Genomic DNA, 14,876 nt, shown 5'->3' on the forward strand with positions numbered 1-14,876 from the left:
CATTTACCTTCTTTCCACTTTTTTTTTTTTTTTTGCTATCGTAAATAATGCTGTGATGAACGTTTGCCTACAGATTTTTGTGTGGACGTGTTTATCGTTCTGTTGGGTGTATGTGTGGGAGTGCAGCTGGCGAGTCATATGCTGGCTTTCATTAATCATGTGAGGCACTGCCAGAATATTTTCCAAAGTAGCTTGTATATAATAGGTGGGATTTTTTGGAAGGGAGGGAGCTTTCTAATTGGTCCTTAGGTAGTCCTTGTTTGCTGACAAGTGGGCGAGGGAGCATTTTACCAGCATTTGAAAAGACAAAATATTACTTAGTGTTAGCGGTGGACAGTTTCTTTAGATGGCTTTCCTGAAGCAGCTGTGGCAGTGGGCTGCCTTTTTTGTGATCAGACTCTGATAATAACCTTTTCAGGGGATACTGCCAAGGTAGGCAGTCTTTCACCCTAGGAGAGGATTTGGAACAGAAAAGTGAAAGCAAAACGAGCCAAAAATGTAAAGGATGAATACTGTTTCACCTGTTTCTCTGTGTTATTGTGCAGTATTGTTTGAAGAATGTTGATAAGTGGTGCTAAGAATCTACAAGTTGAGGTTTTTGTTATTTCTTTTATGTCTGGGCATTTTATATTTCAAATAATATTCGTTAATACAATGCTGTTTTCTTCATCCGACTAGATTCTCAAGTGGGTGTTTTGCGTATTTGGAATGTTTCACGAACAACACCTATAGATAATTTTAAACTAAAGAAAACAGGGTTTCACTGCTTACATGTACTTAATTCTCCTCCAAGAAAAAAATGTAAGTAAAAATATCATCAAAATGTACTATTTTAAAATGTCAGATTTGTTGCTATCAAATGAAGTGACTGATATAATGATATATAGACATACCAAATACTATATGCTCCTGAAAAGCAGATTTTTAAAAATAGCCTTTGACAATGTATGTACTAAAGGACCCGTTAAGGCCACATAATATCTAATATTACTAAGTTGAAAATATTTAGAGCCAAGTTACTTTTTTTAAATGCTAATGAATTTAAAAAGAGGAAAATATGCTAATAAATGAGAATGTTAAGATAATCTCAAATTATCTACATGGGGAAAATGAAGCAATGATCATTGTAAAAATAGCAAATATCAAGAGTAATGGGATCAAATAAAATTGGTCTGAACTAGGACATTTTATGTCTTACCTGTGGCTCTTTTACAATCTGTAGGGTTTATAAGAAAGTTGAAAGAACCCAAATGCTTGAAACCTAGGCTCTGGAACATATATTACATGTGTGAATACCAGTTGTCACTGGACTCATAGCTGCTATTTAGGATATTATTTATTTTTGTCCACTTTTTTTCTTGATTATCTTTTGTTGCTTTTTTAATGAAGAGAAATAATGAAATACACTTAAGTTCTAAAGGAAACCGTCTGGCATGTGGGGGAGGTTTAGAATTTTTCTTAATTCAAATTAAGGGAGGGAAAAGAGATTGACTTCCTGTTAAGTCCATCATGATTGCTCCATGTGGTTCGTAGTGCTTTCATTTTTGTGTGGATCGGAGAAAAACATGGGGAAGGGAATTTAATGATCGAGCGTTCAAGAGTTCCTGACGCCTCCTTACTGCTGTCCCTCTTTAGAATACAGTAAAAAATTAGCAAGACCTAATCAAAGTCGTACGGTTTTGGTTGCAAATTTGGTATCGAATTTAGCGGGTGACGCAAGTAGGGGGAGGTCTCTGTGTTGGCAGAGCTTTCATACATTTCCAGGCTTTCCATACATTTAAGCTTTGCTGTGCAGGCCTAACACTCCTGGATCCTGGAAACTGGAGGGGACAGAAACATTAGGGCCAGACAAGTCCTGTGCTCGAGGCCAGCATATCCATGGATCCTGTATTTTTTTTGGTTATTTGTTTAGTTGCTACCATGGGATGACTGAACTATTACAGTTTCTCTTCTTTAATATTTTTTTATTATTACAAGGGTTGCCCCTGCCCATTAGAGATAATACCAAAAATAAAAAGAAGCACATAGCCATCTTGTGATTTTTTAGTAGATCACTTCAGGCTACCTGTTGTTAGATATCTATCTCATTCCTCTCCCCTCCTCAATTTTTTAATGTAACAAAACGTGGAATAAAAAAAAATATGTGAAAATGAAAACTTTCAAAGATAGACATAGTCACCAAATTCTTCAAAAAGGTAAGTTATAGATACATAGGTACATAAAAGATGTCACAGTGGGCACCTGGGTGGCTCAGTCGTTTAAGCATCCGACTTCGGCTCAGGTCATGATCTCGCGTTTTGTGGGTTCGAGCCCCGCATCCGGCTCTGTGCTGACTGCTCAGAGCCTGGAGCCTGCTTCAGATTCTGCGTCTCCCTGTCTCTCTGCCCACCCCCCCCACACTTTGTCTCTCTCTCCCTCAAAAATGAACATTAAAAACAATTTTTTTAAATGTCACAATCACCCATAATGTCAACAAATTAAAATATTAGAATAACCAGCCATGGAACATACTAATTTTAACCAAACTGTCAGCAGAATTTTGTTGAACCAAATGCCTTTTTTGTTATTCATGGTTTATGCTAGTTTGGGCTTCCTGTAATTCTCAGATTCTGAGAAATGAATATTATCAAATTGAGTGTAGTAAGGAAGGCTTTATTTGGATCAAAAAGAACTTACTGGAAAATATTTATTTATATTCCACTATTTAACTAATATAGATTGGTCTGATCATTTACAGCAGTGTCGTTACTTTGATTTGTGTTTGCAAGAAAATATTCACATTCTAAGGCAAAACTTCTTGAAAGAAGACAAAATATGAGACAAAGAATATAATCGAAAGTTGAGAAATGGAAATATATGAACAGTAAAAATAAACCTAAGGAAGAAGAAAGAAAAATTGCGATGTAAATGTACGTCAGACAGTTGTGATTCTTAATTTGGGTGCTAAATTTGAATTATAAATAATGTCAAAAATATTTTCATTGGATTGGAAATTAGTGGAAGAGCGTTATTAGCCTTAAAATAAAAACATTCATGCGTGTTTGTGTCTGTAGAGGGGAAGTAAGCTGTTAGTCAGCATTTGGAGAGAAGATTCTAATTAAAAAATAATCATGCTGTGCTTTAATTTATGGGGAGATAAGAAACCAAGTATTCACCACATATTGTGGTTCCTCACTCAACTAATTTTCATCCGTTTTTTTCCACCTACACGTTTATACATATCCTTGCAAAATCATCTCCACCTCTACATAGATGTACGTATGGTTTTTGACAGTGCTGCTGAATTACTCCTGTGGCAGAAAATATGGTTATCGTCTAAGGGTTTATTGATATAAATTCTGGATAAAAGGAAACAAAGGGACATCTTTATAAACTATGGGAAGCCGTTGGTATAAATACTTACTTGTTTATTCTTTTCTTTTTTAGTTTCAACCCAGTCTCCAACTAAAAATCATTATACGTCCTCAACGAGTGAAGCAGTTCCTCCCCCAACTTTGACACAGAATCAAGCATTTTCTCTTCCTCCCGGTCACGTCGTGTGCTGTTTCTTGGATGGTGGGGTTGGGCTTTACGACCTAGGAGCCAAGAAGTGGGATTTTCTTAGGGACTTGGTAAGTCATTCCTTCCTTTATACACAACACTTATTTTGTGGTAGCATATGATAATTACTTTTACTTGCATATTAATATTGTTAAAATTATTTTTGCAAAGAATCGTATGTTAGGACCTTATCTTGGTTGGCTGCAACATTTTAGAATTTTATATAGGATGATAAGAAAACTATTATGTTTCTTAAAATTCTAAACATTAAACTTCGTTAGTATTAAGTTTTATCATGATTACTGCACATGGTTGTTAGTGCTCCCATTTTTGTGTACACCCTGTGGATCCTTCATGTAGTATTGGGAAATTACATTTCTGTGCTGTATGTTGGAAGCAAAATAAGAAACCAGTATTCTTTCAGAAGGAAGGACAAGTCCAAGCTTTATTGTTCATATCTGTGAAATGAATAAGGTTGAGTTCAGTGTTCTCCTAAGTTTTATTGTTGTTTTCGAATCAGTACAATAAATCTGTTGATTCTGTGAACTTCTGTTCTTGTGATCATTAAGCCCCCGTGTAAAACAGAATACAAACTCGCTGTGGACTCATGTTTTTGTCTGATTTTTTATCCCCATGACATGAAATCGTGCCTGCCACACAGCCAGACTTTATTAAGTTTAGTTGAATGAAGGCATATAATAATGTATATCGTGTTGCATTAGACTGATCCAGATACTTAAGAAACCTTGAAGTGTTGGTTGTTTTTCTGTAGAAAAACTTAGAAAAGGGATCTAGAGCTATAATTGCCCTGGTTAAAAAAAAAAAAAAAATTGAGGGAAACAATCGCTAATCCTGTATCATTTTAGGACATGGTTAATTTCATCTTCCAAAAAAATGGAAAGGTAACCAAAAAAAATGTTGTAACAATGTGTAGCTTAGTTATTTTTAAATATTCCATTTGTAGATTTTTTCTAGACTATTTAATTTTCTTTCCATGTAAATTATTTCCCAGTGTGGTGGACTCTTCTTATACTTCAGATTACCATTTGCTTACAAAAAAAATTTATGAAAGGGAAGAGAGAAAAATATAAAACTACATTTAAATTTGTAACAACTTCTGTTAGCAAAGGAGTAGTCATGCCATCGAAGTTCAGTAGAGTTTCTATTGAATAAGTGTCTTCATTTCGAAATGTTTTATTTAGAAAACGTTTTATAGTTCTAAAAAAACAAATAGTCCTCGATTATAAATTATTGCAGTGGCTCCTTTCATTTTGATAATGCCTGCCAGTCTGAAGAGACAGTGATTTTTTTTTTCCTTACAGTTTTTATTTTTTTATTTTTTTATTTTTTTTTTCAACGTTTATTTATTTTTGGGACAGAGAGAGACAGAGCATGAACGGGGGAGGGGCAGAGAGAGAGGGAGACACAGAATCGGAAACAGGCTCCAGGCTCTGAGCCATCAGCCCAGAGCCTGACGCGGGGCTCGAACTCACGGACCGCGAGATCGTGACCTGGCTGAAGTCGGACGCTTAACCGACTGCGCCACCCAGGCGCCCCTCCTTACAGTTTTTAAAGAATAAAGTTGTTAGAAAATTTGGAACAAGACTAATTAAAAACCAAAGCTATGCTGGATACTTTTCAATTCTCCCAAAATCATGATGTTCTTTTGGCTTACGTCATGGTATAAAAGAGAAGAGTTGCATTTAAGGACCTGTAGTTTCAGTTTTATCTTCGTCTTTTATTATGCTACCGGAAAGACACAGTAACTGTTAATAGTTAATTACTTTATACATTTCTTTTCTTTTAGTATTTTTATTTTTTTTTTTTTGAGACACATAGCGCACAAGCTGGGGAGGGACAGAGAAAGGGTGTACGGAGGATCTGAAGCAGTCTCCAGTGTCTGTGCTGACAGCAGAGAGCCTGATACAGCACTTGAACTCATGACTGTGAGCTCATGACCTGAGCTAAAGTCGGACACTTAACTGACTGAGCCTCCCAGGCGCCCACTTTATAAATTTCTGGAATATAATAATTAGAAAAGACATGTTTTGTGTTTTTGAATTGAAGTTGACAAATGACACTTGGGAATTTTTTTTGTATTTTGTTGCTGATTTGAGGTATTGTGGTTGAATAAAATCTAGATCTGTATAAAAGAGTATAGTAATAACAGCACAGAGAACATTCAACCACAGCAGCGATTCTCCTTTTGTATTACTATGTTAGTATATATTATCTATTTTAACATGAATGTTTGAAACCGTGGTCCATGTGTCACCTGATTAGACATTGTCATTTGTTCATGAATCACATGAATTGTCCCCAGTAGTTCTGACTTCTTTGTGCTGCATTCTCAGGGGCATGTGGAAACAATCTTTGACTGCAAATTCAAACCCGACGACCCCAATCTTTTGGCGACAGCTTCATTTGATGGCACCATAAAAGTCTGGGACATAAACACGTTGACAGCCGTGCACACATCCCCGGGGAACGAAGGCGTTGTTTACTCCCTCTCGTGGGCTCCAGGTAAGACTCAGCTCATTAAAATAGAGAATACAATTAAATGAAAAAAAAAAAATACAGCTAAATGACTTTCTTAACTTCTGTTTTCGTTTGGGTTATATTCTTCTCTCAATGCCATCTTGCTCCAGATGATTGTAGAGGCAAATTAGTTCTAGTATGTATGTTGGTTCTGTTTTTGTGGGGTTTAGGAATAGACTTCCCCTGCAGGTCCGTTGATTTCGGAGCCCTTCTATGTGACATAATCATTTACGAAAACTACAGTCAGTAAGGGTCATCTTGACCCTTCTGGTTTTAGTTGCATTTGTATAGCTGTGCCTTGAAAGGTACAACACATTTTATATGATAAAAGTTTTCCTTAAAATTTTCATATGAGCCAAACACATGAAAGTAAAAATAATAATAATAATAATAAATTATAATCCATATCTTTCCCTGATACAGCTGTTTGCAAATATGAATCATTATATAATCATCACAGTTCCATTGTGACTATGTAATTCTATGTAAAGTTCACCTTTGTAATATTGAAGAACTGTTATTGCCAGAATAGGGTCTTTTGTTTTGATCTCAGAAAGATGCTATCTTTATACCTTCCCGTACATAAAGGAGAGAAAAGATGTCCTTGAAACTTCTGACATTTTTTTTTCAAAACATTATTGCCCTATAATAAATCACTTTACACACCTAAATGAATTTTTCACTTTATAAAGTATATAGGATATTTTCCTTACTTGTGCTAACGGTGATGTATTAATTTAAAATCCACATATAACCAGGATATAGCTTTTTTTGAGATTATCTTTTCATGCACAGGGATGATTAGCCTTGAATTTATGGGCTATCGAGGGTTTTAGACATCTTCAGAGATTCTGGGAGTCTCTTGGATTTCATGCATAAAAGTTTTAGCGTATGTGTGTATGTGCCAATGTCTGTCAAAGATTATTTTAGGAATCAGATTTTTCATAGAGGTCTGTGATACAAAAAAGGCTAGGAACCTACTGCTGTTTTATTTAGCCCTTATCTCTAACAATCAGGAGAAGATCCAGAAGCCGGTTTTACTTCAAACTCTTAATGACAGTAGTTGTTCCTTTAAGAACATACTTAGTGCCATTATGCGTACAAGGCTAATTGAAAACAAAAAGTTACTTCACTAATTAAAAGAGCTAACTAGGTCTCTTACCTGCTGCCTTATTCACATTCATTTCAATTTTATCTTTTGTGATGACCAACATTTATTAAAGAGGGTCTGAGGTCAGCGAGGTTGAGTAACTTACCCAAGGTTATGTGCGTAGTGGGTGGTGGTGGAATCAAGGTGTGAACAGCTGTCAGTTTGACTTTGAGGCCTGTGTTCTCGGTCAGTGCCATATGCTTCTGCTTAGCAGGGCCCCTGGCTAGGGAGGCAGGAACTGGGCCAGCCGATGCAGTGACATAGCACTATGGCAGCTAGTAGCTGGATAGTCTTCCTCCTACAGAATGTTATAGAAGTCTCAACCCTAAAACTTAAATAGAAGTTCTAAGTATAAAAACCATTGTTTGAAATCGTAACCCAGAACCTAATCTTAATGAAAAGCATTATTTCACTCTACATTGAGAATTTGCCTCAAGAAAGTAAACATGTTGGAAAATGGAAATTCTTAAGTTTTTTTTCTTTGATATTTTGAAATGTGATTACCGATGAATCGCTACTTTAGTTAAGTATGGAGAAAATTTAAAAGACTAATGCAGGTCGATAGGAAGTAGAGTAGAGAGGATTGCGTAACTTGCCATAATTTTAGAGTAGCTACCGCAGGAAAAGAAAAAAAAAGTGCAGATTTATGTAGAAACTTCTCCCCAGTAATTTGAGAACCCAAAGGGGGAGCAGAATGAAAATACTAGAAACATGGTAAGGACTTACATATTTTTTTAAGTTTCTAATAATTTATCATTTCCTCCATGTTTTTACTCCATGTTTTACTCCTAGGTAGCACATGGCAACTCTTCCTTTCTTTTAATGGACAAAGTCTCTCTTTGTCTGCCTTGCAAAAAATACTTAAGTCCTAGACCATTTACTAACTTAGCAGCAGTTTGATTTTCACAGATTTTTTATTTCTTAAAAACATAATTTGTTTTTTTATTTTTTCTATGATTCTGCCTACAGAAGTGCTTTCGTAACCCCTCCCCCAAAATTAACTAGGTGTAAGATAAAGAAAATTGTAAGCACTGATGGGAAATGTGATAATATTCAGCAATTACTGATAGTTTTTGTATTTGTGATTGTGATAGTTTGTTCATGGCAACGAAAGAGTCTCTTAGACTCTACTGAGGTATTTACTGATGAAATGATACAATGTCAGAGATTTCTTCCCATGCAACCCAGGAGGGACTATGGACAAAACAAGATTGACTGTGGTTTGGTAATTGTTGAAACTCTGGGATGGTTACATTCATTATACTCTTCTCTGTTGGCATATACTTCGTAATTTCCATTATAAAACATTTAAAAAGAACTGTTAATACAAAGTACAAGTCTTACTTTTTCAAAAATTACATTTTGAAAAGAATTACGTGTGTGTCAAACATTTCCTATCATGTCTAACCAATTGTTTCCTAAGGTGACTTAAACTGCATTGCTGGTGCAACGTCCCGAAATGGTGCTTTTATTTGGGATGTGAAAAGGGGCAAAATGGTACAGCGATTTAATGAGGTAAGGTTTATTTTTTGCTAGCTGACTAGTATGATGGCTTATACTGCCTCATGTTTTGTAAATGCTTTTCTCTCTTAATTTAATAATCACCAGGTGACATTATGTTCTGTCCCTTAGAAAATAATCCAAGAGAACATACACATGTTGAAATGAACTCTGAAAAATGTAGATGGGTCTAAGATATAAAAATTCTCCTAAAATTGCATTAGAGATTCAAAGGAATTCTTTTTTTTTTTTAATGTTTATTTCTGAGAGAGGGACAGAGCATGAGTGGGGGAGGGGCAGAGAGACAGGGAGGCACAGAGTCAGAAGCAGGCTCCATCCTCTGAGCTGTCGGCACAGAGCCTGATGCGGGGCTCGAACTCAAAAACCGTGAGATCATGACCTGAGCCAAAGTCGGTTGCTCAACCGACTGAGCCACCAGGCGCCCCTAGAGATTCAAAGGAATTCTGAATCCTCCTCCACAGAATTGTCTAGGCAGATACTCAATTGGTTGTCAAAAGACCCAACTCAGAACAAGTCCAAAATTATGGCCTGAATTCTGTTACTAACCAGCTTCTGACACCGACAGAGTCATTTAATGTCTTGAACTGGGTTCTTCGACTGTGAGATGGTGAAGTTGGGATTATACAGTTTCTTGGATTTCCTTCCACTTCTCAAATTCTGTTGTTCCACGGCAAGCACGAAAACCTCCCCTCTTCCTGCTTGCAGTGTCTCAGATCGTACTTGACTTCTGCCTGGAGTTAAATTGCCAGCCCGTATTCTACAGAGTACCGCTGATATTTGGAAACCACACGATCTTGTTAGAATGTGTTAGGTATGAATCAAGGGAAATAGGAACAGCATCTCTCACCATTTCAAAATTTCAGTCATTTCAAATGATTGCTATTGAAGTTTATTGAATATATAATTTATTTGAAAATGGTTTATATTTCAGGCTTTCAAACCACTTATACAAAATCTGATATTCCCACAAGGGTTAAGCAGCTTCGATGTTCTAGGGGACACTAAAGTAATGCGGCAAATGCAGCATATTAGGGAAAGGTTACCCACGACCTGTAAGCAAAGACGAAGCCTTGAGGAAGGACCATGTAGTTACATCCCTCCCTTTCTCTGCATAACAATACTTCCCTTTCAGCTGTGCCCCCAACCTGCCCTCTTCCCTCCCACCAAGAACACTACCTATCCCATAGTGGTCATGTAAAAAGAAAAGAAGAACTCGAGAAAGAAACTTTTGGCCTTAATTGAAAAATGTTATCCTTAGGTGTCAGTCCTGTTGATCTCTTCTTAGAGCATCTTGGCATCTGTGACCTCAAATATGTGTCCATCAGTGCCACCGCGGCCCGTCCGGCCTCCAGCAGCCCTGCATCCTGGCATCGGGGCCGTCTCTCATGTCCATACGGGAAGACTCCCGGCATTCAGTAGCATAGTCGAGACTGATCTAAAAAGCGCCTGCCTCTAGGATGATAAATATGGGACAACGCCAGCTTTAATTAACCGAGTTAGGTACGGTCTTCAAGCCGTAAGTGCACTTTCCTTGGGACAAACGAGGCTGACGGAAGGCCTCCACTCCTTCAACTACATGAGTATAGAGACCACCTCCATTTTTGTACCCGTTGTTACACAGCTGCCTACCTCAACCCCCAAAGAGGAAAAAAGAGCCAGCTAGAGACCATTTTAGGAAAGGAGTCTTAAAACTCAGGGTAAGAAGTTACTTTAGTCTCTCCCTAGCAGCAGTCACAATTGAACTTAAAGTTAAATAAAAGTTGGAAATGGATTGATTGCAACTTTTATCCACCCATATCCCTGTTGATGAATGACGTTCCCATGAATAATATATTCCTTGTGGTTTTAAAAATCTTTATCATACTCCCTGTGACTCTGTCCCTTCCCCTTCCCCAGTCCAAGAATGTAGAGGAACAGGTCAACATAGAGTGATTTGTTATAGGAATAACCTTAAATCCATTCTCCTCTGTTTCTATAAAAATAAAACTTCGAAATTTAGAAGAACAGTCACTAATAACAATTTCTTGCAGTATTTCGTACACTGTAGTTGTAGCCCTGGGTTAGGAAGCAGATAGATAACTGTCTTCGTCTCGAGTGGCACTTCAGGGAAAGGCATTAAGCAGAGCTTTATTCTACAGACGGCGAGGAAGCAGATTCTGGCTCTATGCCAGTGTCTGCAAAAAACGAGTAGAGCCACTCAATTTATACATCAAGACAGAGGTTTTGTTTCTTAAGTGTGATGGCTTTGTTCATTTTAAAAGCATATACCCAGCTTTCTGCTGTTGACAATAATGCCTCTGTTAGCGTCATCTAGAGTAACTTCCTAATAGAAAAGCAATACAAGAAGTAAATAAATATGAGAAAAAAGGGGTGAATTATTTTTTATTGATAGGTATTTTGCATTTTTTGAAGCATGGAAAAAACGGAATATTCTGCGTTGCCTGGAGTCATAAAGATTCCAAAAGAATAGCCACCTGCAGTGGTGATGGTTTCTGGTAAGTACTATGTATGAAGTTATCCTGTTTATAAAAAATACATTTGATGATACCGATTGTATCGTGTTAGCGCATACATCAAAACAGTCGGTGAGATCCCATTTGTACAGCGCTAGCAACTATCCTAAATATATATAAACCCATCTAGGCACATGCTGTGTTGCTTTACTGTATTAGTAATAGGAGTGTGGTGATGTTTAAAACACATAAACCAATAATTCCTTTCTAAATGGAACTACCACCTGAGATGTAACTAAAATACTGTGAATTGCCTCAAAGAAACTTTAAGGACTTCTCACTAAGAGCCTAAATAATCCTCACCACATTTTTAAGGGAGTGCTATTCTAGTTTTACAAGTGGTTCAAGAGATAACAAGTGCTCTAGAAACTTGTTCACCTTTTGTAGCTGCTGTTATTTATAAAAGGATGAAAAGCCTTTGCAAGGAGGAATAAAGTAATACATGTGGGAGATGCCTTTTTTTTAGGTGACTACTATCTTTGACCCTGTGTTTCAGAAGTATGTGCTTTCTTCATTCTGTTAAGTCCCAGGAAAAAGTAGGTTTCCAAGAAATGTATGGAAGGGAAGAATTGCCTTTGAGTTAAACAAATGTCTGTTAGCAAATGATGCTACCGTGGAGCTCTAAGCATTGTCATCTTTGACAGGTGGTGTAGACACACCTGGCTGTTGAGAATATAGTGAGCATTGCCTCCTGTTAGGTTTTGCAATCCCAGCCCAATTTTCTCTTCCTCATTTTTAAATTTCAGTGAAAAAGATAGTTGTTATGGAAACCGAAGATCTTTTCACCAGGAAGTTAAAATTTTCAGAAATAACAATATTAGTGACTTTTTCCCCCTGAAAAGAACTATTTGCTAATCGGTAAATAGCCAAATACAAGAGATGTGCCTCTGAGGTTTTTGGTTAGCTGATACACATTTAGCTTTCCCATGCACTGTCAGGACCCCGCTTATTTGATCAATACCACAGGCAGTGACTAAACGTTTGTAAGCATAGGTCACCACCACTCCCAGGTAGTTCCAGAAGTTTTCATCGGCCTAATGATGTTTGAGACGGTTTTTTCTAGAGACTTAGAAAAACCTGTAATACGTTAATTTATACACAGCTTTTTTTTTTTTTTTTTTTTTAATGGAATCAATAGCCATTGTATTTTGGCAGTGATACAGTCGGGTGTTAGAACTTCTTTCTGGCATTAGAATTTGCCAGAAAAATGTTATAAGTTCTGTGTCTCGGGTTTGGTGTAATAGTACATGCAGCCAGCATTATAAATGGGTTGCCATAAATACGGATTTTGAACTGCTGAATTTTGAAGCTAAAAGTCAAATGCTTATGTCAGTTAGATCCTCGTTTTCAAATACATGTATTAAACTAGGTGTTTCCTCAACTAATAGTTTCTAAATCAAAATTTATCACCTCCAAATTAAGTGGATCGCCATAATTAATAGTGTCCGATGTAAACATACTTATAATTGGTAATTACACCGTGCTTTTAAATGTTCCCTGTGCTTTGCAGACAAGGTCTCTATCCTTTTGAACTAAACCATTCTGGCTTTGTTTTTGTGAATAACGTATTTAGGGTGTTTTTTCTTCTATTAATATGTCACACTTACTTTCAGTATTATCCGAACGGTTGACGGTAAAGTGTTGCACAGATACAAGCACCCCGCTGCGGTGTTCGGTTGTGACTGGAGCCAGAACAACAAGTAAGAATTCTGCTCTCGAGATAAGTAAAAGCCTCGTAGCTTTTAAATAACCATGAAATTTAATGTTACTCCCATAGGTGGTACTCCTCACTCTTTTTAGGTAATGGTCGTTTTGCCTGGTCTTGTGATTGTTCGAGCTGATGCTCTAGGAAGAAGCAGAGGGCTAACTAATAAGAAGTGCAGAGCAAGTCTAATCTGCATGTAGCTTCTCCACAGAGGTGTAGGCAGCCCTTTCCCTAAACCCACTTAGCAATCTCTCCAGTGGTTTTCTCCCACCAGGACTTTCCATCGCTGCCCACTTCATGCCCATGCTGTGGCATTGGAGGACTTCCTCAAACGTAGAACCCGCATGCAGAGTTCTGAACGGTCATCCTTGCTTAAGACCCTAGTGTATTCACCATATGAACGTCGGCTCAGATTTAAAAATTGATCCAATTTTTAAGTCAAACCCCTGGTAAAACCGATCCTTCAAGTCACCGCACTTCCAAGAATCTTGCATTTCAAACCTCTCCTTAGGCTATATAAATTATACATAGAAATTCAGACTTTCTTTAGATATTGTGAAATAATGTAAAAATGAGTCAGCTCATTTTCATACCACAGCTTTCCCTCAGGCTGTCTCCCTTTATCTAGGATTTGCTCCCAGCCCCACACCCATACAATACAGCTCATCTGTACTGTATGTGGGTGATGTCCACCTCTGCTCTGGGTCTCAGGTCCAAACCACTTCTACAGAAAAGTGTTCTTTGACCCCCGTATTAGGTAAATTTCTCCTGTGATATCCTGGGAACACTTAACGTAATGAAATTAATTATAACAAATAAAGTTAAGTAAATATTAGAGCAGAAATCAGTGATACAGGGTTGCCTAGCTGGTTGAGTCAGTGGAGCATGTGACTCTTGATCTCGGGGTTGTGAGTTCGAATCCCACACTGGGTGTAGGGATTACTTAAAAATAAAATCTTTAAAAAAGAAAAGAATGATATAGAAACTAAAAAAACAACCCCATAGAACAGATCAGTGAAAACAGGAACCGGTTCTTTGAAAAGATGAACAAAATTGGTAAACCTCATTCAAGACTCATTAAAAAAAGAGAGAGATGCCAAATAAAATTATTAACGAAAGTGGAGAAATAACACCCAACATCGCAGAAATACCAACAATTACAACAGAATATAATGAAAACCTATGTGCCAACAAATTGGACAACTTAGAAGGAATGGATAAATTCCTAGAAACATATAACCTACCAAAACTAAAGCAGGAAGAAATGAAATTTGAACAGACCAATTACCAGCAATGAAGTTGAATCAATAATCAAAAAACCCCAAAACAGAAGTCCAGGACCAGACGGCTTCACAGGCAAATTCTATCAAACATTTAAAGAGTTAGTACCTGTTTCTTCAAACTATTCCAAAAAAAATACAAGAGAAAGGAAAACTTTCACATCCATTCTATGAGGTCAGTATCACCCTGATACCAAAATCAGGTAAAGACACCACAGGAGAGAGAACTGCAGGTCAATATCTCTCATGAATATAGATGCAAAAATCTAACAAAATATTATTAGCAAACCAAATCCAACAATATTTTTTTTAAAAATTGGGAGCACATGGGTGGCTCAGTTGGTTAAGTGCTCAGGTCATGATCTCATGGCTAGTGAATTGAGCCCTACATTGGGCTCTCTGCTGTCAGTGCAGAGCCTGCTTTGGATCCTTTGTCCTCCCCCACCCCTCTCTGCCCCTCCCCTACTCACATATTATCTCTCTCTATCTCTCAAAAATAAACATTAAAAAAAATTCAGGGGCACCTGGGTGGTTCAGTTGGTTAAGCATCCGACTCAGTCTCAGCTCAGGTCATGATCTCACGGTTCGTGAGTTCAAATGCTGCATCGGGCTACATGCTGTCAGTGCAG

General features: G+C 37.4%; 1 protein-coding gene across 3 annotated transcripts in view; it reads left to right on the top strand.

Moving 5' to 3' along the window:
• Positions 1–14,876, top strand: part of WDR17 (WD repeat domain 17) — a 108,333-nt gene that overhangs the window by 57,821 nt on the left and 35,636 nt on the right. For all 3 annotated transcript variants that reach the window (XM_047857659.1, XM_047857657.1, XM_047857658.1), the window contains exons 7-12: positions 679–801; positions 3,427–3,611; positions 5,895–6,063; positions 8,652–8,743; positions 11,162–11,244; positions 12,876–12,962. In XM_047857659.1, coding sequence (XP_047713615.1) covers positions 679–801; positions 3,427–3,611; positions 5,895–6,063; positions 8,652–8,743; positions 11,162–11,244; positions 12,876–12,962 — 739 coding nt within the window. The remainder of the gene's footprint in view (positions 1–678; positions 802–3,426; positions 3,612–5,894; positions 6,064–8,651; positions 8,744–11,161; positions 11,245–12,875; positions 12,963–14,876) is intronic.

Source organism: Prionailurus viverrinus, chromosome B1, assembly GCF_022837055.1.
Source record: "Prionailurus viverrinus isolate Anna chromosome B1, UM_Priviv_1.0, whole genome shotgun sequence".
In the NCBI taxonomy this organism is placed as follows: domain Eukaryota; kingdom Metazoa; phylum Chordata; class Mammalia; order Carnivora; family Felidae; genus Prionailurus; species Prionailurus viverrinus.